The following is a 26,644-nucleotide window of genomic DNA, read 5'->3' as shown; positions in this document are numbered from 1 at the left end:
GAAATATATCTATTAGGGTTGTTGTTTATCAAAGTACAACAAAGCAAGAGATAACAAGTGTCCAAACTATGAGCCAGAGTGATCCTGTGCCCTACAGAAGTTAAGCTAAGCCTGGAGGGCATTGCCAGTTGAGAAACAGTAAAAAGAGTGGTAAGACCAAGTCATTGCTGGTCACAATAGATAAAGTGGGTTAGAAATGCAAGAAGCATAATCACACAATCTGATAATGTGATATGGGAAGTTGGGATCATGGAAGAATCAGCATCTAACATTTTATGTCATTCATACTTTTTCAAAATCAATGGTAGGCATGGTTTTCTTACCTCTGATGAAGAAGGTCGACTTGGATTGAGTGACATATTGACCAGTGTCTCAATAGATAGTTACCAGGTGGAGTTTGGATGTTTTATATATTTTTCTTCATTTAAGCAGCATTAAATAAGTGTTTAAATAGATTTTTGGCTTAAGATAGTATTCCAGCTATTTCTGGTCTCTGATGTGTTCAAAGGGTAAAAAGAAAAACATAAGGGCTTTAATACAAACCTAAAATATAAGCTTACAAATGTATGCAATCTTATCATTCTCGTTTAAAAAGACATTAAACACTAAGTAGTCTGGTGGTATAGACATCTTCCTCAACTTATGATGGGGTGGAAGTGATACTGTCCTTGAGTTCTAGAATTGTTGTCTCTTCTTGAACCAGCAATAAGTGGCTCCATAGTTTCTTGGAATGCTGGGCATTAACAGTAAGCCACAGCTCTTCTGTCAGTTACAGAATCACAACGGTGAGCCTCTTGCTAAGCTACAAAATTCAGTAAATTAGTTGTAGTAAATGCATTTTGTTTTCAACTTATAATGGAGCCCCAAGCCAGTCGAGGATAATAAACTGTTAATTACATTATGATGGCTTTTTGACAAAGACATGTTTTACTATTGCTAAACGATTCGTTTTTACAAGTCAAAATTTGGGTTAAATACATACATAATGTAGAATTTACTTTTACAAGGGGAAAGCCTGAGTGTATATCAATGGCCATTGAATGATGAAAACTTTTTCTTATATGCATTTTTTTAGGACATAGAATAAATATAAGCAATCATTCTAGTTGAAAATACTAGTCTTGGGCCAGGCTTTAATCCCAGCACTTGGGAGGCAGAGGCAGGAGATCTCTCTAAGTTCAAGGCCAGCCTGGTCTACACAGTGAGTTCCAGGACAGCCTCCAAAGCAATACAGAGAAACCCTGTCTCAAAAAAACCAAACAAACAAACAAACAACCCCCCCAAAAAACAAAAACAAAAAAAACTAGTCTTGGCAAGCTAAGCAATAGTGGAGAGACCACCTCGATTGCCCATTCCTGATAATGAACTTGATGTCTATAACCATCCTGGAGCCTTCATCCAGTGACTGATGCAGTGACAGGGAAGCAGAGGCAAACATCCACAGCTAAACAGTGAACTGAACCCAGGGAACCCAGTGACAGAGAGAGAGGAGCAATGAGCAAATGGACAAAGAATGGGCAGGCAAAACCAGCAGAGACAGCTGACCTGAACAAGGGGAGCTCTTGGACCCGAGACTGACAGCTGGGAGGCCAGCATGGGACTGAACCAGACCCCCTGAATGTGAGAGTCAGTGAGGAGGCCTGGGCATCCTATGGGGCCCTGGGCAGTGGATCAGTGTTTATCCCTAGCATACAAACTGACTTCGTGTGTCCATAACACAAAGAGGGATGCTCTCTCAGCCTGGACTCTTAGGGAAGTGCCTGGACCCTACCCTGAGTGAAATGACAGACTCTAGATATCCCCTATGTGGAAGGAAGTGGGGATAGGGTGGGAGGATGGGGGGATGGTGGGGGGGGGTGCGGGAGGAGGGGAGGGAGAGGGAACTGGGATTGACATGTGAAACAAGCTATTTAAAATTTAAATAATAAAATTTTAAAAAAGCAAAAAGAACTAGTCTTTAAAAGATATTAAGCATTATTTTTTGTATTATTTCCTGTGGTTTTCTTCATAGAATTTATGGCAATATATCATAAATATAAGACTGAAAAAAAGGGTAGTTGAAATATTATTCTAAAAAGAAATTTTCTAAGTTGGCCAATCCCAGATGATACATATACTAACCTAAAAATACTTATACTAGCACAACAAATGCTTTTTTGTATCTCAAAGCACTGTTTTATAGTGATCTCCAAGTAGCAATTTAAGCCATACAAATTTCAAAACTCTTCTGACCTTGTACCTATGAAATACAACTAGATACCACTGACTGTTGTATCTAGTTGTGGTATCAAAATTAAAATATCATTTTGTGGGCTATACAATCTTTTGAATCAAACTGAATCTAGAGAAAGAAGCCATGAAGCCATTATCATAGGCACAAGAAATGCTCATACTATGTGAAAGCTGTAATTTATTGAGATTTACAGATTGAAAAAACAGATTGACTAAGCAAATTGACTATAGCAGGCAAACAAAGGAGATGCATATATAGCTGAACCTACTTATAAGCAAGAAAGGCCAAAAATTTTGTTGTTGACATCCTGAACCTTGGATTTTCCCCCAGTTTGGCACTTGTGGGATTGGTCTAATTTGGGGGTTTTCACACAGAATCAATTTCCATGACTTGCCTATGTTATCTTTATTATACAAACCCAATGTTTGACTAACTTGACTCTGTTATTAAATCAATTAATAGTAAGTTTAAATTGAAATTTAGGCACGATGAGAATTTGGAGTTGACCTAATAAATTCATTTCACGTACTGAATCCTAACAGAACATTTGGAATTTTAAAATTATTTATTTATAATAATTAGCTAATGGACAAAGTAATGCCAACAATTCAAACAAAAGGAGATTTGATGTGCAAAGAAAAGATGATTATAGAATTCTAAAATAATCTTTCATGTACTGCAAAATTTTGCTTTGCAACCTTTCTGCCAAGAATGGGCAATCAACCTTATCTTGTACACGAATTCCAATAAATGGTGACCAATTCGTCTAAAGGTGAGTTGTTTAAGCTGGGGTGCAGTGCAGTACAGGATCACTTGCACAGTGTGTGGAAGGCCCTTAGCTTTGAGCCCCCAGAACAATCTGCTAAAAATATGAAATAAAGTAAGTTACTGAAAAGTATTCCAAGGCCATATCTGCTCTTAACAGAAAAAGACTACAGAGATCTTTAAAAATAACTTTGGGACTCAGGTATAGAGCTAAAATCAAATTTTAATAAAGTCTAGTATTCTTCAGTGCAAATAAGGATTTGAACAATCTTTAGTAATTGTTTGACTTAATACTAGCTTATACAAAGAGATACTCAGTGAACTAGCAATCCTAAGTAACCACTAAAATTGGGAGTTTGACATAGGCTACATTTAAGTATAGAAGAATCCCACATAAAGTAATCAAATGGTTTGGGCACTAGAAAAGCAGGTTCTAGTCCTCTATAGTGTACAAGACCATTCATTGTGGTCTATGTCTCAGTGCCTTAAATCTGACAAGAAAGTGAATTAGGCTCATTAAGACCCTTTTCAGTTCTTAAATTCATTAAAAAATGACAATCTCTTTATTCAGGAAGTAAGAGAAATCACATATAGTCAACCTAATGATTGGAATACTTCTTGGTACAGGTCTCTCTGATCAGGATAAATTCAGGTTCTATTTGTTTTGAGAGTTTTGTCCCGCCTAATTCATGGGCAACCTAATAAAGTTCTAAATTCCTAAAAGGTAACTTGTGTTAGCTACATAAAGTGCCCAAGGACACCCTAGAGATAAAGAACGAAATTGGCAGGGAATAAACAAAGGAGCCGCTCACTTTATGACATGAAAGAGTGAGGAGGAGGCAAGCCCTGCCATCTCCATCAAAGGCATGGTCATCTTCCTTCCTCTAGGCCGCAACTGCCAAGGGCCAATCTTCCAATAGCACCACAGGCAGGCAAGCAAGCTTTAGCATTTAGGCCTTTTGAGTGTATTGAGGATAGAACCCATAGCATGAGGTTAGGTAGAAGGAAAATAAATGTAACATTTCAGACTAAGAATATTTACTACCCCATTCCCTGAAAATGGGCGATAATATGCATAGTGGTTGAGCTAAAAACACAAGTGTTATGACTCAACTTATTACTGGCTAAAATTCTTTTTAACAAAATATCCTTATAAGTTCATATTCAATTATTGTATCAATACATGAGCAAAACCGTGGATACATATATAGTAGGATAAAAACTGGTAAACCTAAGTTGTGGCTTTTCTAGAAGCAAGTCGCTCATTTTGTGCAAACTCCAATTTCTAGAGCTACTATAAGGTAGAATAATGTAAACCTGGGAATTCAGCATGCTTTTCACTCCATGGCGGGACCCACGAGGAATGTAAACCCATTGAGAAACTCGCTTTGAGACTGCTTGGCTTTTGGTTTCACTGCAAAGGCTTGTGAATCTTGGAAGTATTTTATTTATTCAGTATTGAACTCAGGTCTAATGAATGAAGGTTGAGTAAGGTGTGTAAGCTAGGTAAATTTAAACTGGCAGTGTCTGCTGACAAAACACAAAGCAGCAAGAATTCTTGCGTTTTCTTGCCACTCATTAATAGGTTCTCTTGTGTCAAGTTACTTTTGACAACAGAGTCCATCTTTTTTTGTTTGTTTGTTTTACGAGACAGGGTTTCTCTGTATTGTTTTGGTAAAGTCGATCTTTAATCATCTAAAATGCAAACATACGGTAAAGCCTTTGAAATATTTTAGAACACTGTAGAAGATTTTAAAAAACAAGCTTTTATTAGGAGATGGCGATAATTCATTTAGTGCCCATAGCTTAAAGGGGTTTCTGTTTCTCTTTCCTTCCTATGCCAGTATGTACTGCTTATTAGACATACTATAAAAAACTAAGGCAACTGTAGGACAGATCTTAGGCACCTGCACGGCTGACTGGTATGTAGTAGGGACTGGAGATAAGAGCTTGGGGAAAGGAGGCCAGGGTTCTCTTGGGGCTGTGATCATGGTTGGAGATCAGAGAGCGCTCGGGCGTTGTCAGCGGTGCAGGTACCTAAGATCGCTCCCTACAGATAACAGCTGGTGTTTGAGACAGCAATACACTCTGTGGTTTCCTAATTCAGTAGTTTGGAGAAAGAAAAAGAAGAAACTTCCAGAGAAGACGACGAAGTCAGCTTTGTTTATTATTCAACGTTTACTTAGTAGTGAGTACTGTGCCTTGTAAGATCTTTGAAATGCCTCCCAGCACTAACATTCCACAGTTCTTAAATATTATTGCAACTGAAGTAGAACATTCCTTAAGTTGCCCATTTTATCTCAGAAATCTCCCTTGAGATTTCAGCAACAAGGCACACGGTAAAATGTGTTACCTTTCATATTCGTCCATTCATTCATTCATTTTGGTGGCGCAAGCCTGTAATCACAGCACCTGGATGGCAGCCGAGCAGGGATTTCTGCAAGTTTGGGGCCAGCCTGGTTTCAGGCTAGCCAGAGCTACAAAGTGGGGCCGGGTCTTAACCTAAAAATTGCGTGTATGAATGTGGGTCTGGGTGTATGTGAGACAGAGGTTTCCAGAATCTGAAGGCGGCCACAGTACTCCTGGAGATGGAGTACTGGCGCTTGTGAGCTGGGACCTGAGCTCAGGTCCTCAGACCTCTGAGGGCTCTCTCTCTCCGGCCTGGCTTTCTTTCCCGTTCTTTACTCAGACGATTTCATTCTCGAGAAGCCCAGGAAGCTCTCTAGCCTGGGCAGTTTAAAGCGCTTGCCGAGGGTTACCAACCAGGACAGGCTGCAGAACAAACGCGAAGCACGGTTGCTGGTACGTTCATCACGCCCAGCGCACACTTTTGGGAACTGACATTAACCGGTCAGTGATGCCATTCGTGGGCTGAGGTTGGTTTTCCCTCCCTTGATTCACGTGGCACACACAGCACTTCGGAAGAAACTCACGTTCGCAGCGGCTAGGTCTCACCCGGGACCCCGGAGCCTGAGCTAACTTAAAACTCCCGAAAACCCCTCACGAAGTCAGCGAGCAGAGAACCACAGGCGCAAACGTGCCCTGGACGCAACAGCTTCCCGGACGAACGCGCTAACCGGAAGCGGTGCCCAGCGGCCAGCCGGGGACCCCTGGGCAGCCTCCGCTCGCCCGCGACCCCGCGGCCCCGGGCGGTTACGGGCCCTGCGCCCTCCCCCGGCCGCCGGCTCCGTGAGGACACCGTGGCCGGCGGCGGCAGCGTCGGAGCGTGCGATCCCCCCCGGCGGGCGGCTCCCCCCGCGCCGGCACACGGCGTGCTGCTTACCTCGCCCGAACCAGCCCTGCCTGCAGACGCGGAAGGCGCCGGCCCGGGCGTCGGGCCGCACCGCCCCCGTCGCCGCCGCGCCCACCGGCCGCTCCGCCCCTTCTCCTCGGCTCGCGCCCGCGGGGCAGCCGGCCGCCCCCGGGGGGGGGGGAGGTGGCGCGCATGCGCGGCGCGCGCGGCCCGGGAAACTTCGGCGAAGTTCGGAGCCCCGCCCCCGCCGTCCCGCGACCCGCCGCCCCTCGCCCGGACTGACGAGTCGGCACGGCTGTCCCGAGCGCCATGTCGGGTTCCTCCAGCGTCGCCGCCATGAAGAAGGTGGTTCAGCAGCTCCGGCTGGAGGCCGGGCTCAACCGCGTGAAGGTGAGCGGGCGGGCGTGGGCGAGCGGCCGGGCAGCGTGGGTGGCGGCGCGGGCGAGCGGCGGCGCGGGCGGGCGTGGGTGGTGGCGCGGGCGGGCGGCGGCGGGGCGGCGTGGGTGGTGGCGCGGGCGGGCGTGGGCGAGCGGCCGGGCAGCGTGGGTGGCGGCGCGGGCGAGCGGCGGCGCGGGCGGGCGTGGGCGAGCGGCGGCGCGGGCGTGGGCGAGCGGCGGGGCTACGGCGGGCTGTGGGCCGCGGACGGAGGGGTGAGGGATGAGCCGCCCGCCCGCCCTCCCTTCCTTCCGCGGACTTTCCCCCTGCCCCCCGCGGGTCTCGGCCCTGCGCACCGAGTCTCGCCCCGACTTCGTTTTCACACTCTTGGCCCCGGTCTTCACCGCACGCTGCCCCCGCTCGGCCTCGGAGCACTCCTAAGACTGCCCGGGACACTTCTGACGTCCCGGGAGCCCGAGGTCGCCACCCTTCGCAGCCGAGCCTCGAACAAAGAGCGCCCCGAGCCCGCTGGCGCGGCTCGCCCCATCTGACCTTGCTGGGCCGGCTGTTTACTGCTCGCCGTGCCCGAGGAGCGACCGATTAGCGCCGCATGGCCTGGGCTGGCTTTGCGCCTGTTTGTTAGGATCGCCTTTCTTGGGCTGTTGACTTTTGGGGAAAGGCCTTGTGGCCGTGCTGACTGACAGACGACCAGGTACTCTAATGCAGTTCTGAGGGCTGTTGCGTATTCTAAAAATCCGAAACAGATTGGCTTCGTTCGCATCGGCAGGTCGGGTTACATGTGAAATCCCTCCCGTGATTATAAAAGGAAACGATAGTATAAATCACCCTGCCAGAAGCTGCCAGTTCCCAAGGTGATTAGATTTTATGTTCAGGAGACCAGGCTTTAATTCCAGCGTGCTTTGTGGAGAGGACTCCTGTTTAGCTCCCAAGAAGAAATGTCAGAGACCCGCTTGACTTCCTTGTGGTAACCTTAGGAGGGCAGGGGGGAGACGCCATCAGACCATTTGGACTCCATTTCTCTGATCAAATTCTCACCTCATCCAAGTGACACAGCCTTGGCCAGGTAGAGCTCTGAAATCGGAAGCAGCCTATTATCATCGTTCATATGTGTTAACTACCAGAAAGTAGGCCAAGAAGAAAAAAATAGTGGGTTGGGGGAGGAAATAAAAGGAAAGGCCGGTGAACGTAATAATTAGAGCAGTGGTACTTAGCCCTGGTGGCCAAAAAACGAGCTCTCAGACTGAACTTTTCCTTGAAAACCCTACCTGCTCGGCGGCTACTCCCTAGCTTGATCTTGCCCGGGGAAGCTTAATTCTTCTGAAGGCTTCGGATTGGAACCATTCAAAGCACCACAAATAAACACAGTTTTGGAGTTGACAAGGCACATCTCACTGAGGAAATTTAAACGAGTTTTTCAGATTCCTAAATTAGGTTGGGCGCCGTCACCCATTATCCGTGCCATGCTTGCGTGTGTGCCATTTCAAAGCTAGCATAAACTCACTACTGCATTTGTTTAGTTGGTAATTACAAAACTCCCAGAGGTAGGTCAGTGCATCTGGAAGCCTGACTAACTGTCACAGTGTCAGCCTCCTGGATGGTGACTGTTACTGTGCCTGGGGTACTAGTAGCTTTTCCATTTTGCATCTGAAGGTTCCTGTTGAGAGTGCTGTTTTTTCACTGTGGTTATTGAGCTAGGTTTGTTACCATTGAAATCAAAGCTAGAATGTCAACTCAGGGACACACACCTTTCCTGAAGTGACTACCCTGTCAATCATTTCATCACTCGTCTTTATTATTCTCGGGTCCTAGTACAGTCCATACTTACATAATTGTACGTGAAAATTTTGTGGGAAAGCAATTAACAGGCAGTTGATGCTTACTGATGGGTGTGAACAAAGCCAAATGGTGTAACATTGTGGAAACTTGAGTCTTCACCCCCCATACATCTTAAGGGGCAAAGCATGGTATTGCTGTTTATACAAGCATTCAAAGACTGCAGGAACTTCATGTTCAGAGACAAACATGGGACTTCCTGTCCTGAATTACTGCATGAGTCAAACTGGTCACAGTACAGCTGCTGTCTGAGGGCTTAAAGACACAACACCAGGGTAATAGGCATTTGTTGTTACCCTAGAGATAGCTGAGATTGAGAATAAAGAAAACAAGGGAATTAGATGGGTTGGGTGCATTTTAGTCATGCATGGTCTACATAACCATCAGTTTGTTGTAGTGGTAGTTGTATTCAACCAAGCTTGCCATAGGGTCTTCTTGCCAAGTAGCCAGGCTGGCTTTGAACTCAACTGTTTTAGTTACAAAACCCGACACTGACAGCCTTCTGCACTGTTTCAGGTGACTTGAAAAGCTAAGTGTACCTTAGATTAACAGCTTTAACTTTGGAGAAACTGTGTATGCATGGTGTGTGTGGACATATGTGCCAAGGTGCATATCGGGAGGTAGTTAAGAGAACAATCTGACAGAGCCCTTGGCTCCCTCCTTCCACCTTTATGTTCGTTCTGGAAACCAAACTCAGGCCCAACTGAACCGCCTTTCTTAATTGCCTGTCTTTAAGAAACACTGTATTTGCTTCAGCTGTGATTTGGCAGTGTTACTACACGGATATGGTGCAACCCAAAGAGGATTTCAGTATTGTCTTTTATGATCTATATTTCCTAGCCAGAATACATAATGGTAGGTGCTTAAATGAATGAATGTATGTCTCTCTTAAATGAAAGATAGTGTTAAGGATGGGTATAAATTTGAAGTGTATAGCTGGGTTTGGTGGCGTATGGCTTTAATCCCAGCACGCGTGAGGCAGAGGCAGGTGTATCTCTGTGAGTTCGAGTCCAGCCTGGTCTACAGAGAGAGTTCCAGGACAGCCTCCAAAACAATACAGAGAAACCCTGTCTCAAAAAACAAAAAAAATTGAAGTGTATAAAGTGTTTGGTTTCATAAGTTCTATGCTAGTTACCTTGGGTTTATTCATGGGCATTTCTAGTTTGCTTTCAAGACAATTTCCCTATAATGTTAATCTTTTTGTTGAAATACTACTGTTTAAAAAAAAGCAAGCTATTGGGCTGGGGATGTGACTCAGTTGTTAAGAGTGTTTACCTATGGATACAGAAAGCCCTGAGTTGGATTCCCAACACTGAATAAACCTGGCTTGATGGGGCAGGCCTTTAATCCCAGTACTCAGGTGGCAGAGGCAAGAGGCTCAGACATTCAAGGCTGTTTGCCACATAAAAAGTTTGAGGCCAGCCTGGGCTATACAAGAGACAAAACAAGCCTGTCATAAAAACAAGACAGGTTGTGCCTCACAGATCAGTGGGATTGAACTTTGTATTGAACCATTTGATGCTTGTGGTAAATGGAAAAAGTATTAAAAACCAGTTTCATTGACTGTTTGAGCCAGTATAGAACTGTTAGCCGTCAATTATTTTGAGGTGCGGAAGTGTTTTTAGATGCATAAAGACCATTAAAAACCTTACCAACAGACATTTCTCCACTGTTATTTATAGGTTTCCCAGGCAGCTGCAGACTTGAAACAGTTCTGTCTGCAGAATGCCCAACATGACCCTTTGCTGACCGGAGTGTCTTCAAGTACAAATCCCTTCAGACCCCAGAAAGTCTGCTCCTTTTTGTAGTCAAGTATCTAAAGGTAAGTTTTCTTCATTTAAAGGAAGAACCAGCTAGGTCTTTAGTTGTAGCATCTGTCCCTATAATTTTGCTTTCCAAATTTCCTGTTTTTGAAGGCCAGTGAAAACTTGATTAGTAGTTAGAATACTAATGATTAGTTTCTATTTTTATCCTAAAGAGTTCGATGTAATAACTGTTAAAAAGGTATGGGAGATTCACAAACTGCACCGCTAATACAGGCAGGCATGTGTTTGTAAAGCACTGGCCTTAAAAGCATGTATATTTGGAGCTTCTAAAGTACTAATTATTTATCCATCAAATTGAAATTTGAACTTACAGTACTTATAGGAATGTACTCTGGATTTGGATAACTTCCGGGTAGGAGAGCCAGGTAGTTGGGGTACCTGGATAAGCAAACTTAGCACAGGCATCTGGAATAAGAAATAACTTCTACCTTCTATTTCCATTTGTTGGGCAAAGATAAAACAGGAGAGAAGAGATGTGTACTTGTGTTGGCAGTGGGCTGGACTGGAGGGTTAAGACAGTAAATCACTTGCTGCTTAGTAAATCTGTCAAGAGTTTATGTTCTTGTCCAAGGTCAAAAGATGTGGCCAAAACTGTGGCTAATTTAAATTGTAATTAACTCTGGTACATTAGCTGATATTGATTTGGGAAGCAAACGTAAACTGCTGTAAAAAATACCTTGTGTGTAGTACACACCCTTATGCTAACCTTCTGACTTGAAAAGTACAGGAAGCTGCTTCCTAAAATACCTTGTTACATAGACTTTGTAGATTTGGGAGTATCCAGGAAGTGTAAGTCCTGTTCCAGTAAGTATAATTAGTTAGATGACTGAGTTTTTTGAAACACTAGAAGGGGAATAAAGCTGCTTTTAGGTAACAGGTTCTCCACAAAGAAATACTGGGAACAGTTCAGCTCATCCTTCACGTTAACATTAAGGTAATATTTTCTGGCTTTTGGCAGTATTCACTGGGGATCTCTAGGAGTTTCATATTTTTTGAGACTTACTAAAGATTCTTTTCTAGACTCAGTTCCTGCATATTTGCAGATTAATTGATTTTCACCTAATATAAGATGCTAAGTCTGAGGTTCTGATAACAGCCTTTTTGTTTTTAAGAGTCCACACTTAAGTATTTAAATGACTTACATTTATAAGTGACTGAGAGTAAAATTAAGGCTGTTAATTGTAACTTTAAGAAAAAGAAAACTTTGGATATTATGCCTTGAAGCAATTTGAGTAAGGAAAGGGCATTTAGATGTACAAGCACTACTTTGTAAAACCATGAGCGATTTTTACATATTGAAAGTGCATATTATAACCCAGTGGGTCCAAGGTGAGGCTCTAGACGCGCATTTCTTTGTAAGCTATGTTGATAGTCTAGTGTACATTAAAGGCATGGATTAAAAGAAAATCACTGGGGTCTATAATCCTTTAAAAACAAAGCCAACTTTAGCAATTTAGTAACAAAGAATGTGAAAAGGAAATGACCCTTGTTATGTTTCCTCTTGAGAAGATCTCTATCTCACATCAACAGCTGAGCTGTAACACATTATTATTTACTTCACTTACTATTAGTTTCCAAGTTTGAGACCATGGGTAAGGCTGACATTTTGGTGGCTACCAATGGTACCATTGCTTGCTAGTATAGACAGTATAGTTAGGTAAAACTACCAATGACTTAGAAATTTAATAACACTTGATTATTACTGCCCATCTTTGGTCTTCCACTCTGGGCATGGGTGCTTTTTGTGTGTGTCTGAGATAAATTTGCCATTAAGTGAAGTTAAATGTTTTTTTCTATTCCCCGTCCTTGAGGCTGTATACTTCTTCAGTGTTTGTTATGAAGTACTCAGACTTTAATTTTTGTACCTTATTAATTTTTAAAACAGGTTTTACTACTTTCTATAGTAACCTGGTATGAAGTTGTTATGCCTGTTTTTTCTTTCTCCTATACTCATAAACCCAACTGTATTTATAGTTTCAAGATAATACTGTTTTTAAGTGTGTAACTATTGTTTCAATTTTGAGATCTGTGTTTATCCTATATGGACTGTCCAGTCATTTAAGCTGCTAAATAATATTCTGATACATACATACTGTCTATCATTGCTCTAATGGGCTGCATTAAGGTTGTTGATACTGCTGACAGTAGTATGTTCAGTACCTTGCAAGTTTTCTGTGTAGATGATTAGAAGCGATTGCATCTTACAAATCAGTAGTATGTTCAATAATCTTTGCATATTTTCTAAATGAACATAAGTAGAAGTGATTCCATCTTATAAATCATTTTTTCAAAGGATCTTTGAATTTTCCTTATCGCACATTTTTGTATTTACCGTTTTATTATGCTAAAGTAAGTAGATTTCAGTAGTAATCTTAGTGATATAATCTATAAGAGTCTGTAAAACAGGATAGGTACTCTGTCAATTGTGAAAACTAGGGGAAAGTTGGACTTCAGTGCCTTTGTAGATTGTTAGCAGATACATAGTAGGCTTAGGCTCAATTTAATTGAAAACCCTTTATAAAGTGATATTCAAGTGAGCCACGTAGAGATGGAGGGGCTGACTTACGGTGTATGTATACCGGCCATAGTAAGCTGAATGGACTAGGTAGGGAATGTCACCGCTCTGCTGTACATTTTCAAACGTGAGATCATTGTCCTTGCTTAGTGTCAGTGATAAAAGATGTTTAACAAAGTTATTGATACTTTATTTTTTTCCCTCCCGTCAGGTTTCTCAAACCACTTTTCATGAACCCGTGACTATTCAAGAGAACTAAACCTGAAGTCTGTACAAAAGCTCTGTAACACGTGCCATAATACACAATCTTCTACTTGTCAGTTCTTAACATCTACCTCTCTGAATTTCCATGGATTTCTGTTTCACAAGGTTGACTATTTTATATACACTGGCTGTAGAATACAATAAAACAGCATGCAAATTTCTGGCCCTGTTATTATGAAATGCGCTGTATATTGATCTTTCCTAACACCAACTCTGAAGATTCAGTGCTTTACATTGGCAAGGCGGCTTCTAGGAGCTTTCAGAACAACTGCAAAGTTTTGCTCAAAGATTGGGAGACTTGCATTTTCTATCTTTCAGTTAGTTACAGGAATTACTTGAAATATTCCAAATATGGTGGAGAGGTGGCTCAATGGTAGGAGTACTTGCTATGTGGTTAGGATAGGAGTTCAGATCCCTGCCACCCACACATGTCTGTAACCCTGCACTTGGGGGAGAGGGTTTGCTGGCCACCAGCATGGGTTAAACAGTGAGCTCCAGGTTTACTAAGACCCTGTTGAATGCGGCAGAAAGGGATCATAGGCACTTGACATTTGTCCTCCAGCCTCACACAACAAAAAATTCCAGACAAGACCCTTTGGAGTGTACTTAAGCTACACCAGGAAGGTAGCTGCTTCAGTTTGGAAACAAAGAATTCCATTAGAAGAATCAAGAACTTGAGACTGGTAGTAGTAGTGTTAACACGCTTTTAATCCCAGCACTTGGGAGGCAGAGGTAGGTGGATCTCTGTGAACTCGAGACCAACCTGGTCTATGGAACAAGTTCCAGGACAGCCAGAGCTACACAGAGAAACTGTCTCAAAACAAAACAAAAAACAATACCTGAATGACGTAGGGCATTAGAAGGTAACTGGAACAGGATCTGAAAGTTTACTCCAGCAACCTTTAACTTTGTACCAAGTTATGGTAATCTAGCCTCTGAGAATAGTGTATTAAATCAGGGTACACACCAACTACAACAATACCTTTTCTGGCCATGCAAATTAGAAAGTCTGATTTCCAGCTAAGTTATTCACAACTAATGTGAAATGACAGCAAGTTCTAGGACTTTACACCCTCACCAAAATTTATATTTACTACAACAGTAGAAATTCATGGCACTTAGTCATTTGTTCAAATATAAGATTTATAAAATCAATAAATTCCATTTGAAAAGGGTGCTGTGTAAATAATTTACCAAGTTTTTCCAGACAGGCCTGTCCAGCAAAATTCAATACTACTCCCTCAGTACTTTATAAATGGAATTTTCTTCTACTTGTATCCATTTCCCGTGGCTGAAAATTAAAGGGGAGAAAGATAAAGAACAACTTAGGTAACATGAAAGCTGGCTTTCATAGATCTTTATGAGTAACGGCGTCAAAACACTGGGTATGTCTGAGACCCTGCAAATTTCTGTTCAGGCCGGCATGTGAGTTTTTAAAGTAAAGATGGGAAGGTCACAATGCCACTAACTAGGCAGCATTCTCACTTAAGATGCTTTCCAAATGTTGTGAGTCCAGCAGAGGTAGTTCTCAAACAGTGATGCAGACTCGCTGCACCAGGCTGAGACTGCTGGACCTACTCCCTGGGAAGCTGACCTGGCATGGCAGTTCTGGGCTGAGACTTCCCACTCCTGCATTGATGTTGGACCCTTTTAAAAACCACCGTTCTTGGGGCTAGAGAGACAGCTCAGTGGTTAGGAGTAGTGGTTGTTCTCAGAGTCCTGAGTTCAACTCCCAGCAACCACATGGTGACTCACAACCATCTGTAATGAGATCTGGCGCCCTCTTCTGGTCTGCAGGGACACATGCAGACAACACTATACACAATAAACAAATCTTAAAAAAAAAAGATCACCATTCTTTGGGCCAAACAAATCTAGGTTAACAGCTGGTCAAGATACCACATCAGATTGCTTCTTTGTAATTCATGGGGGAAGAAACTCTTAACACACCTTGCACACCTTAACATAACTGCATAGTTGTGGAATAATCGCCACATACCTTATGGACCCATTCATATTCTCCATATTTAGAATCAAAGGTTCCCTTCTGAAGAGATCGTAATTTTAAGGTAAAACGTGGTCCAAGTTCCTGAATTCCCACTTTCTTTTCACTCTTGAATATATACCTTTAGAGACAAAAGTTGAACAACAGTTGAGTTCATTTAAACTAATTTTCTATAGCAAAGCCTAACGAACTTGTTACATCTTGCTGACAAAAAAGTGTAAGTTAATGTCTGCCCTTACCTGTGGAATCTGAAGAAAATGTAGTCCCGCTGATTGTGGAATGTGGCAACCTGCCTTCCAATAAACTGAGGATTATGAGGAAAAAGAGATGCAAACATTCGTCCAATGGAATGACCTAGCCGTGTTGTAAAGTTATTCAGAATTATCTCAGGGACATGTTCTGTGGGGTCTTTGCCTCGTCTCTGGAAAAAATTAAAAAATAGAATGTCTAGAAAGATAATTAGAAAAATCATGTAGTATATTTGGGGTTCAGAATTTAGACAACATTTAAAAGAAGAATTTGTTTTGACACAGGGTCACTCTAGCTTAGACTGGTCTGGCACGTCTTAGCTCAGGCTTCCCTAAAACTCTGATCCCTTCTGCCTCAGGCACCCATGTTCTGGGATTACTGCAGGACAGTAATACTGACTTAAAAAAAAGTTTTAAAATGACAGAAATGGCTTATCGAGCACACAAAGATATATTTAAACATTAACATGCATTGAACACATCATAAAGTAAACCCTATTATAATATCAACGTTCGTGGTAACAAGGACTACTGCTATTGTCCAAATTGTTTGCAGTCTCACAAAATACCTGCTAAATAATTAAAACTGATTAGATCATTAACAATCTACTGATAACCTGAGATCAATATTACAAAGGAGTACATAAGACTCACCTTAATTTCTTTACGAAGACGAACACTACTCATTTTAAAATGAGCAGTTGGACCATTTGGCAAGTGACTCAAAATAAGGCCATCTGTTCATAAAGGTTAAGAAGCATATCAAACTATAACGTAAGCCCTAAAGTGCATAAATAAGTTGTCTTCTGTATGTTCGAAAGCACCTAGAAAGTAGTGGAAGGATGTTTGTTCTTCCAAAGTCAAACTGCATCAAATCTTACAAGAAAACACGTATTTATCTAGAATACTCTTAACTTTTTTTTTGTTTTTACAATAACATCATTCTCAAGAGGGTAAACTGGGCTTTCAAAGTGAAAGTACACAACAATAGAAATCTATCCAATGACCACTACTCAAGACGAAGGAAAAAAGATGGGATTCAATGCTACTAGTATGTAATGTTCACATCCCTTGTGTGCCCTGTTTGTAAGATTAGGACACGGTAAGAGAGAGTTATCAACTCACAGCATTGCAAATTCCTGTTACGAGAAAAGCTCTGAATTACTGAGCAATTAAAATCAACCTTCACAATCCGTCTATAATCTAGCATGAACAAATGATGCCAGACACCTAGCAGCGAGTATACCAGGCAAAAGCATCAGAGGTCCAGCTGCGCTGAACAAACTAGCGTTCACGGTTTGGTGGCACAAAGTGGAATCACGCCCGTGCTTTTCAGTGAGTAAGTTACAGCTGGCGTCCAGTCATATCACAAGCACACACAACTGCCAGCGGCGGCTGACCAAGGGCTTTCAGTTAATGACAGCTGTTAGTTAAGAGAGGGAAACAACAGAAATAAAAAACTGGATTGATGGCCCAGGCTAGCAGTCCCAACTACCTAGAGACTTAAGCAACAGGCTAAAATTTCAAGGCCTGTCTGTGCCTGGGCAACTTTGAACCAATCTCAAAATTAAAAAATACTTAAAGGGATGGGGATAGTTTACCAGAACCACGGATTTTGAACCCTTTGGCTGCTGAGTCAATTAGTGGTCTTCAACCTTCCTGATGCTGCAACCCTAAATTTAATATAGCTCCTCACATCGTGCTAACTCCTAACCATAAAATTACGTTGTTGCTACTTCACAACTGTAATTTTGCTACCGTTATAAATCATAATGTAAACATCTGAGTTTTCTGCTGGTCTTAGGTGACCCTGTGTAAGGGGGTTCAACCCTTCCTATAAGGGGTCCTGACCCACTGCTGGACTAAAGGTAGCTTAGAGAAGCCACACTACACCCACTTTTAAAAGAGCATCAGTCAGGGTAGAGAGACGGCTCAGCAGTTAGAGAGCTCTGGCTGCTCATCCTAAGTTCAGTCCCCGTAACCATATGGCCGCTCATAACCACCTGTAACGAGATCTGGTGGCCCCTGTGGTCTGCAGACATACATGCATACATAGTTATTAAATCTTTTAAAAAAAATCACCCTAAATATGTGGTTTTAGTTACTTCCCTATTGCCTTCACGCAACCTTGGAATGTGGTGTTCAGATGAGAATGGTCCCCATAAGCTGACTCATTTGTTTCACAGTTGGTGGACTGTTCAGGAAGAGTAGAGGTGTGACCTTAGAGAAGATTTGTCACTGGGACGAGCTCTGAGATTTCAAAAACCTTCACCAGGCCCAGTATCTCTGTCTCTCCTTTCTCTCTCCCTCTCCAACTTGTAGATACGATGTAAGCTCCCAGTGCTATGAGCCTTCCTGCCTGCTGCCATGGTCCCTGCCGTGACAGTCAGGAACCCACTCTCTGAAACTGTAAGCGGTCCCCTAATTGAATGCCTTCTTTTACAAGTTGCTTTGGTCATGGTGGCTTGTCACAGTAGTAGGAAATTAAGACTACCCCCATTTCACGTCTATGTGCATACAATATGAGCTTTACAAACAACAGTGCCATCATCCGTTCTCTTCAACCTGTCACTCATCCATCCTGTACTACCGCTCTCATTTAATATCACTTCTAAAACCACTTCCTCCTGACCTTGCTTAGTTGATGTTTTCCACCTGCATCACTAAAATAAGGTTACAGTTGGTGCTCTGTACTCCACGTACATTTTCTAATATAGATGGCAATCAAGTCTGGATTGGACCCTTGGTTCTCTAACCCATAGAGAATTTAGCTGGGTCATTGTATCTGCCCCATACTTTCTAATGACAAGTGAAAACCACATATCACAGTTTGAATAGCTGCAGCTAATTCCCTACTCTCTGTCATCACTGACTCATGTTCAGAATAAAGACAACAGTTTGACACAGTAATGTTGGTACAAACTACATTTTTTTTTTGGTTTTACGAGACAGGGTTTCTCTGTATTGTTTTGGAGGCTGTGGGTCCAGCCCGGCCTCGAACTCACAGAGATCTGCCTGCCTCTGCCTCCCGAGTGCTGGGATTAAAGGCGTGCGCCACCACCGCCCAGCACAAACTACATTTCTTATATCCAATTTTCCCAAATGTTTCCTGACTTGCAGGTCCTCATACAATCTTATTATATACTACACATAAAGAACCTATTTTTGCCTCAATATTTTGCTTCTCCATTAGGGACTGTTGCAAATCCCACCTTTTCATGCAGTTAGAATTAACTTACCATAGTGCCCACTGCTTAAAATGGCAGCTATGAGTCAGGACAATGCCCTTTACCCAACTTAGTTCACCCCGCTGCTATAACTGGTTTTGTTTGTTTTTAAACAGACTAAAGGCAAATATTGAGTTCAAAGACTCACTCCAGGTTCAGTGTCATGAAGTATAGCCAAGTACTTTCTTACTTCTTGGACATCCACAAACCATGGAAATTAAGGAGACTAATAGATTAAAATAACTTCCTCCAACGTCTGTAAAGGCTTGAATTCTACCTACAACCACATTAAATTGTAGCTTGTGTCAAAAACAAAGTACAGATTCCAAATTCATAGGTTCCCGAATAAACTGGTTCAGCTTGTTTGGTACATGCGTTAAGCTGTATTCTTAAACAACACAAACAACATTAAGCAGCCACTGCTTGTTTCGGTAATGAGGAAAAGGGACCGCAAGCTGTCCTACAAGGTGATTAAATGTAAAACAAAATAACAGTGCTGCAGATAAAAAGACTTGTATTGCAAAGACAGTGCAGGCAGACCTTCTACAAGCTGGAAATGGTGTCATTTTTGTACCTATATGAAATACTACAGCAAAGAGAAAACATAAAATGATGACGGCTCATTATTAGCAGCTTTAAATGATGACAACTTAACTGTTAAAACCGACCTTGTTATATTTACGTAAGCAGTTATAAAGGCAGCAATCACTTTAAAAATACTTCTTTACTAGAATAAAAAAATTGTAATAATCTAGTCAATCCAAATCATAAGCTAGTCAACAAACACCACACATCAAAAAGCTAGTTTTTGCCTATTTTAGTTTCTGGAAAACTAATATAGGGAAACAAAATAATACACTCAAGTTTTATATTAAAAGAATGAAGGCTGTGAGAAATGGATTTAAAACAACTGTGCATTAGAACAGTGAATGTTCACCGATACAGAAAAGGATGTGTTGTCCTGTGGCGGAGCAGAAAGACCCATTGCTATGTTTATACATCCTTTACTAATCTGACTCACCCAATCGCTCATCTCCTAGATAATGAAATGATAGGCACTATTCAAGAAATAGTAGCAACTACAAACAAAAGCCTGCATGTATTTTATATTCTTTCATCGACAGACATGCCTCGGGGTGAGACGACATTAGTGTCAATGTGAGACTCACAGAAGTTTTAGCGTTGCTAGCACCCACACAGCACGGCTTCACTCCTACCTCAGAACAATGACATGCTTCCTGACAACCTAAGAGGAAGCCACACCAACATATACCGTGTCCCTGGGCCAGGCTTTCATCCGCCTCCTCTCCCACTGACTACTCGTCCCTCTGTGCATTAGACCTGGCTCAAGTGTCCCCGTGAAGCCCTCCTCCCCACACGTCTCTGGAACAGTGCCATCAGCTGACGACTGTTTGCCCGAACTCACTATGGCATGCGGACTGTTGTTATAGTCTTTACTAAGGTTTCAGCAGTGCTTGAGCTATGACACTAGCCTGATAAATGTTTTCATGAATACAAAAGTCTTACAGCATCTTGGAGAGAGCCACAACGTTATGGAAAAATGTCCATTCTAAAACTGATAGGATTTCTTTTTTCCTAGTCTAAAATGTCTAAAAACAGGTGAGGAAAGGGACAAGGAAGTTTCCTTAAAAACAAACTCAAAGGATACTTGGTGTTTTACGATCTTCATTAATAACAATCAGGTCTGTGAAATCTCTTGCAATGCACTGTGGGATAATTTTCTTCAGAGCCAATCCTCTTCTGTAATAAACATGTGAATCTGGTATAACTGTTGAGAGCTGCTCACAGAGTCGGACTGTTCTCTGTAAGAAAAGAATTACTGAAAGTAAAGGAATAAGGATATACTTATAAGGACAGGAATAATAATGATGACTCTAAGATAATACTACCGAAAGTGAATGAAAACAGGACAATGTCTCATGTATCAAAGGCCAATTACCCTAAAGCATACATTTTCAGCAAGAAATAGTGCTACTTCATAGAGACAGAGACACGGCACTATCTGGAGGCATTTTGTGGCGAGGACTCGTGCAGGGTGTGGGGTTGCTGCTGGCTTAATAATGGACAGAGACTGCGGATGTTGATAAACATCCCGTAACCATAACACTTCCTAACAAGGAGCTACCCAGCATGATGTTAACAGTTGTCAAGGTTATAAAACTATCCTGAAGGATTGTGCTCAGTAACCCTACGTCATATCAGCAGTTATTTTTGTTTAACTTATTCACTGTTGCTATCAAAGGCAATTAACTATTTAAATATGACATAACAATGCATGGACTCCACTAATCAACGTGCTTACCCCATGGGGTCTGTCCGACGTCGTGATGAGAATCTTAGGAGACGTCTGTCTGTTGAAGTAGGAGGCAAACTCATCTGTAGCTTCATCGTAAGCCACCTGAGGATAGAGGAAAGATTATTTTATGTCACATGGTTCACTGAGCCCGAATTTTAAGTGTTGCTTGACACTGTTAGCTGACAGGCGCAGGAGATGGTGACATAGACAGGGACATGAAGACACTGACTCACCTGCACAGTTCGAGTATAAGCTGGGTAGCTATCAAAAACCACTTTCAGGACACAAACTAAGATGTGTATATTCTTGCAAAATAGTTACAGATTTGGGCAGGAATACCAGTCCTGACCAAAGCTACCCGCATCCGACCAGCTGGTGGAAGAGAACAGCAGTGCCAGCTTCCGGGATGAGGGCAGCAGCTGGAAGCAGAGGACAAGAATCGCAAAGGTGGAACCACAGGGCTGTGTCAAACCGGGGTCAGGGTAAGCGTGGAGTAGCTAGAAATGGAGAAGCAACGCTCTGAGGTTTGCGGTGCAGATGCACGTAAGACAGTGTCACCACAAACACACAGGTGGGCTTATCCCGAGAATGCAGGGTCCTTTCAACATTGGAAAACCCAGACACAGGGTACGTGGGGAAACACACAGAGCGGCAACATGCTTTCATCTTAGCAACAAGGCAAGGGCACCATCACTGCCTTCTCTATTTACTCAACACTGTGTCAGAAGTTCCAGTCAGCACAAAAGCAGGGCAAAATAAAGCAAGAAATAAACTTGTCACTGGAGAAGTGATCATCTGAAATCTACAGAGGAGCCAGCATGTAGATGCCCCGGCCTGCAGAGCACAACGGGTTCCAGCCCAGGGAAGCTGGAATGCATGAGACAAGAGACAAGGGGGAGATGGACAGCAGGACAACCCGGCTGAGCAAGCTGCCGTTTAATGAAAGTTCTGTACAGGCTTACATAGGGGAATGCGGCTTTGGTCATGGGGCGGATCCGGGTTGTTAGATTTGAGATGCCAGGAAGTAAGGCAGGGGGCTGTTAGGGGCGTGTGTGATATGCAGGACATCTCACCAGGGAATGTAGGTGTTAGCATTGGTAAGTGATGCATTATCTCTGGCACCAGGCCATCTGTGGAAAGGCGTCTGAGTTTTGGGATGTGTCCCGAGGTCAGAAGTAGATCCAGTGACCTGGTCCCCAACATCTCCTCCCTTACTTTTTATTGATGAAGGAGAGGGGTCTGGACTGCAGGTCTGAGAGTTGGCAGAGAAATAGGCAGTAGGTGTCAGTTATTAGGATCTTAATGGGAGTACTAAGATGGCTTTTTACGGTGTCACCCTTATATTAGGGCCCTTACAGGTATGAAATAAAAAGGCCATTGGTGGGGATATCCATGAGAGGGCCGTGCCTGTCTTAGGTCAGGGGGTCTCATGGACCAGGGGTGTTTACAAGCCTCTCCCTGTCATTGGAGATGACATCATGTGATGAATATTCCTGTCTATCAGCTCTTCCTGTGAGCCCAGGCTCTATTCATTAGGAAGCTGGGGAGGGGATGGGCTATTCTTAAAAGACTGACAATATTTACAAGAGGTTTTAAATAAAAATGATTGCTCCCAACATTTACATAAATTATTAGAAGCAGTTTAGGTAAGCTACGGTTAGGGGATCACTAGTTCCAGAGATGTGTGTGCCCTACAGAAGAGCTGCAGGACAGATGGAGCTCTAACATGACTTACATGCAAAACCAGTATGGAAAAGATCACGAAATTTACAGAAACATGTTTTCAGTATTTAAGAACAATCTAAGCTAAGTAGCCTATGCAGGTCCCCATGCTGGCATGAAGTGGTACCATTCCAAATGCCTGAGAGGGCCAAACAGAGAGAGGACAAGGGACAAGGAGGTGGGGGGGTAGGGGCACTCGGCTCTCACAGCCACCACGAGAGACAGCAACACAGCACGGGTGAGCACTGGGCTCTCTGACATTACCTCTTCATCGGTGGGGTCTACTGTGGTCTCATCGTAGACTCGCTGATTGTCAATGGTTTTGGGAACTGGCTTTGGTGGAGCCTGAGTAAGAAGGGAAGCACGGGGGTTAGAAAAAGCATTTCATTTAGAAGCATTTACATTACAGCCGGGAGACAAAAAGTCCTCAAACCTCCAAACAATCTGTCCCTTATGTCAAACCGCAACTCCTGTCACATAAATCCCTGAAACAGAATGGAGCGACAATGCTACCTTTTAGCAATCTGAAGAGACATTTACATGGTAAATAGGAACCAAATGACTTAAAGACAGGCAAAGGTAGCAGACATCACAAAAATTACCCATCTCAAAGAAAGACACCTAACAGTAAAAAAGGAAAGTAACAGAATGGAAAGGAAAAAAAAATCACAAGGGGACAAATCTAGGGGACTGATTCTATACTTCCTTAAATGTATTCAGAAAATGTGACAAGTCTATCCAGTGGGCTAGTAACTGTTTGGGGAAATTTATGGTAAGACATAAAAGGTCTGTAGGAGGTAGTCATTCGTAATGGAGATAAACATCAGTACAGCAAACGTCCAACAGTAGGTAACCTAGCTAACTACACATCAATGACCGGACACTGTGGAATTACCATGCAGCTTAGCTCAAGAAATGGTTAACTGTCAAGGAGAACGGACGTACGATATACTAAAACTATTCCAAAATACGTGGACACTATGCAGTGATATGAAGGAAATATGGAGTGGTGAATGATTTAGGACGTTGGGTGTGCATATGTGTTTAAGGTGTGCAATCTGTGGGGGCGCTTCTCTCCTTCCACCTCAGGGTTCTGAGGATTAAACTCGTTTTGCCATGCTTGGCAGCAAGGGCCTTCTCTTGCTGGCCCTTACATACTCTTTGAAGCTAATTCTAGGAAGTCATTTCTCAGTCCCCAAACTGATTTGTGTTGTGTTTTTTAGGGAGGGTGTTGTGTACTCTAGCCAAAAGCCTATTAAGCTACACCCCCTACACCCCCAACCCAGGGCCAGTGATAATGTTAAAGGTTGATTAGCATACCAATTTGCTGCGATTAGCTGATTACTGGAGTTTCGGACATACAACTATTACACGATATATTAGAACTTTGAAGGTCAAAATAGCCTAATATTGATGATTTTATGTGATTTTGTGTATAGTCTGAACACTGTTGCCTTCCTCAGGAATCCTTATCCTTTTTTTTTTGTTTTTCGAGGCAGGGTTTCTCTGTATTGTTTTGGAACTTGTCCTAGAACTTGCTCGGTAGACTAGGCTGGTCTCGAACTCACAGAGATCCGACTGCCTCTGCCTCCCAAGTGCTGGGATTAAAGGCGTATGCCACCAACGCCCGGCCAGGAATCCTTATTCTTACTTGTACTTATATGAGATAGAAGTGGGGAGAACCACATGCTTGAAAGTTTTATAAGTATAAATTATAAACTAAGCATATGTGCAAAAACTTTGAAAAATGAAACAGTTAGTTGTGCAACAATGCAGGAATATGTAGTAGTTCTTTTAGCTTCAAGTCACAAGAGCTAAATCCTCACATCTATAGTAGGGAGTTCCCAAATCCCAAAGTCAGGGAGAGCATTCTCTGCCTCCTGAGAATCAACAGCGATACTGTTCTTATTTGTTTGGAAAATACATGCTAAGTAATGTGTAGTTCAGGGGAGACTTAAACAATTTCATCTGTGTGGTTGACTTTGAGAAGAGGCAAACCACTATTTGCTAAGTTTGACATAGAGTAGAAAGGGATTTGTTACATTATTTTTAAACCTCTGAAATGTTTTAGAAGAAATGAACATAATACCAGAAAACACTACTTAATATTAAGATATATTACATGGCTAAAAACCTTACTTACCTTATCACCAAGAGCTTCTCTCTCTTTTTTAAGTTTTTTCTTAGCTGCCAACTTTTCCTGACGGGATAAAAATAGACAATATTGAGCAGGTATTTCACAAATTCATGCTGAAACAACACGTTAGTTCTAGGAACAGTCTGAGAATTATTGTAATTTTTTTAAAAGTGAGCACACGAAACTTTTTACAGCTCTGCTAGCTAGCCCAGGCTTGCTTCTATTTCCTTAGTGTTTAGATTACAGGTGCATACTACTATCCCCCCCAAGACACAGGTTTTCCTTTAATAGCTGAATTACGGAACCACAAATGGGTAGCATAACCAAAGAGCTTGCTTTGTCAAACTGATGTTAAGTCTGAGCATTTAAACTTTCAGTAGTTTTAATTTTTAGTATACATTTTGCAATTAAACATATAAAAAATATTTCCCCCTAGTGCTTACATCCTAAAGAACGTGGTTATAACGATTACTTCTGGAAACCACTAAAAATAAAGAGAAATGGGAGATGAGTTTCAAATAAAATCACGATTAATCATTCTTCTATTGTATAACCAAAACAAGCGTTTACGATAAATAGGAAATTAATTTGCTATACACCAGGATCTCCTGGCTTCCAGACAATGTTTGACACTACAGAAAAGTATAATTTTGTGGTGTCTACACATCCACACAGTGCAAAGAAGACTTCTAAGACATTCCTCCCTCATCTCCCTCTTATTTGCAAGCCCAAAAGATGACTCGTCCATTGTATTAACTCCGTAGCAACCTAGCACTTACAAAAAGATTCAGCCAAGCAAATGAGACACGACAAGCACATAAAAATTAAGAGAACATCGTGTTTCTATGTATGCAGCGATTAGGAACTTTGTTTTTTAAACTGCAACTGAGACACAAGCAGGCCATTTTTATGACCTTGGGCAAGCCTCCTCACAAGTCTGTTTCAGCCTGTGTTTACTCCCAGCACTGGGCGAGCACCAGGCGGCAGGGCCAACGCAGTCACTAGGGACACCAAATGCAGTTACTAGGGACACTTCACAGCAGTTAACTTCGGGAAGGGCGCGTTCCCGGGAGAATCAGAGCAGCAGAGCTCGGGACTGGAGTTTACTCCGCGAAAATTAACCAACGCTGGGGCTGACGGGGCAAAGCCGAGGTGCGGAGCCGTCCGCCTGCCCCGAGAGCGCCCAGGGAGCAGCAGGGCCCGGATCGCCCGGCCAGGATCATCCGGGAGACCCGACGGCGGAGCGACGGGCGGGGACGCGCACGGGGCGCGCCCCCCCAGCCCCCCCAACCCCGTGCGCGCGCCCTGCGTCCCCCACCCCACCCCGTGCACGCGCCCCCCCTCACCTTCCGCTGCTGCTGCTTCCACCGCGTGAACATCAAGTGCCGCCGCTGCTTGTTCTTAATCTCCGAGATACTGAAGCCCGGCGGGAAGGCGGCCGCTGCCCGGGGCTGCGCCCCGCCCTCCGCCGCCCCATCGTCCGCGGCCGCGGCCTCCCGAGGCTCCTCCGCGGCCGCTTTCCTCTTCAGGCCGCGCTTCCCGCCCCCGACGCTCTTCTCCCCGGCCTTCGCCATGCTGCTTGCATCCGCGCGGAAACGGAAGTGTCTCCGTCTGTAACGGAAGTGTCTCCGTACGCCTCCACTTCCGGGGGGAACGAAGTTCTCCATCAAGTCTGTTGTTTTGTGACTTGTTTTGTTTTCATTCGAGACAGGGTTTCTCTGCATTGTTTTCGAGGCTGTCCTGGAACTCGCTCTGTAGACCAGGCTGGTCTAGAACTCACAGAGATCCCCCTGCCTCTGCCTCCGGAGTGCTGGAGTTAAAGGCGCGCATCAACAACACCGTCCCGCTTGTTGTTTTGTGGTTTAGATGTTTGAGAAGCGGCTAAGAACCAAGGTTTGTTCCC

At 43.1% G+C, this 26,644-nt stretch overlaps 3 protein-coding genes across 5 annotated transcripts in view; 1 reads left to right on the top strand and 2 right to left on the bottom strand.

Annotated features, from left to right (window-relative positions):
* Spata1 (spermatogenesis associated 1) overlaps window positions 1–6,370 on the bottom strand; it is a 40,577-nt gene extending 34,207 nt beyond the window's left edge. For all 3 annotated transcript variants that reach the window (XM_040751629.1, XM_040751628.1, XM_040751630.1), the window contains exons 1-2: window positions 6,282–6,370; window positions 324–493 (exon numbers count right to left, since the gene is read on the bottom strand). In XM_040751629.1, the coding sequence (XP_040607563.1) occupies window positions 324–359 (36 nt within the window). In that variant the 5' untranslated portion in view covers window positions 360–493; window positions 6,282–6,370. The remainder of the gene's footprint in view (window positions 1–323; window positions 494–6,281) is intronic.
* Window positions 6,371–6,484: 114 nt separating this feature from the next.
* On the top strand, window positions 6,485–13,242 carry Gng5 (G protein subunit gamma 5). The gene is made up of 3 exons (XM_040751632.1): window positions 6,485–6,641; window positions 10,163–10,302; window positions 13,033–13,242. The coding sequence occupies exons 1-2, from the start codon at window positions 6,561–6,563 to the stop codon at window positions 10,286–10,288; spliced, it is 207 nt and encodes a 68-aa protein (XP_040607566.1). The 5' UTR covers window positions 6,485–6,560; the 3' UTR covers window positions 10,289–10,302; window positions 13,033–13,242.
* Window positions 13,243–14,210: 968 nt separating this feature from the next.
* Rpf1 (ribosome production factor 1 homolog) lies at window positions 14,211–26,352 on the bottom strand. The gene is made up of 9 exons (XM_005081900.4): window positions 26,088–26,352; window positions 24,748–24,804; window positions 22,869–22,949; window positions 20,889–20,984; window positions 20,235–20,388; window positions 15,993–16,075; window positions 15,330–15,511; window positions 15,085–15,211; window positions 14,211–14,376 (listed from the first exon to the last, which is right to left on the bottom strand). Exons 1-9 carry the CDS (start codon window positions 26,313–26,315, stop codon window positions 14,335–14,337), a joined length of 1,050 nt encoding a protein of 349 aa, XP_005081957.1. The 5' UTR covers window positions 26,316–26,352; the 3' UTR covers window positions 14,211–14,334.
* Window positions 26,353–26,644: the final 292 nt, after the last annotated feature.

Source organism: Mesocricetus auratus, unplaced genomic scaffold (genome assembly GCF_017639785.1).
Source record: "Mesocricetus auratus isolate SY011 unplaced genomic scaffold, BCM_Maur_2.0 Super-Scaffold_100009, whole genome shotgun sequence".
NCBI lineage: Eukaryota > Metazoa > Chordata > Mammalia > Rodentia > Cricetidae > Mesocricetus > Mesocricetus auratus.
This window is presented reverse-complemented; position numbering and strand designations above follow the sequence as displayed.

Excerpts from the sequence above, each read along its gene's own strand:
- Rpf1 (XM_005081900.4), bottom strand. The coding sequence starts at position 26,315 with ATGGCGAAGGCCGGGGAGAAGAGCGTCGGGGGCGGGAAGCGCGGCCTG. Across the intron at positions 16,076-20,234 it reads TGAAGATCGTAAAACACCAA|ATGGCCTTATTTTGAGTCAC; the intron begins GTATCCTTTGAG and ends CTTTATGAACAG. Across the intron at positions 15,512-15,992 it reads GTCTTCGTAAAGAAATTAAG|AGACGAGGCAAAGACCCCAC; the intron begins GTGAGTCTTATG and ends AATTTTTTCCAG.
- Gng5 (XM_040751632.1), top strand. The coding sequence starts at position 6,561 with ATGTCGGGTTCCTCCAGCGTCGCCGCCATGAAGAAGGTGGTTCAGCAG. Across the intron at positions 6,642-10,162 it reads CCGGGCTCAACCGCGTGAAG|GTTTCCCAGGCAGCTGCAGA; the intron begins GTGAGCGGGCGG and ends TGTTATTTATAG.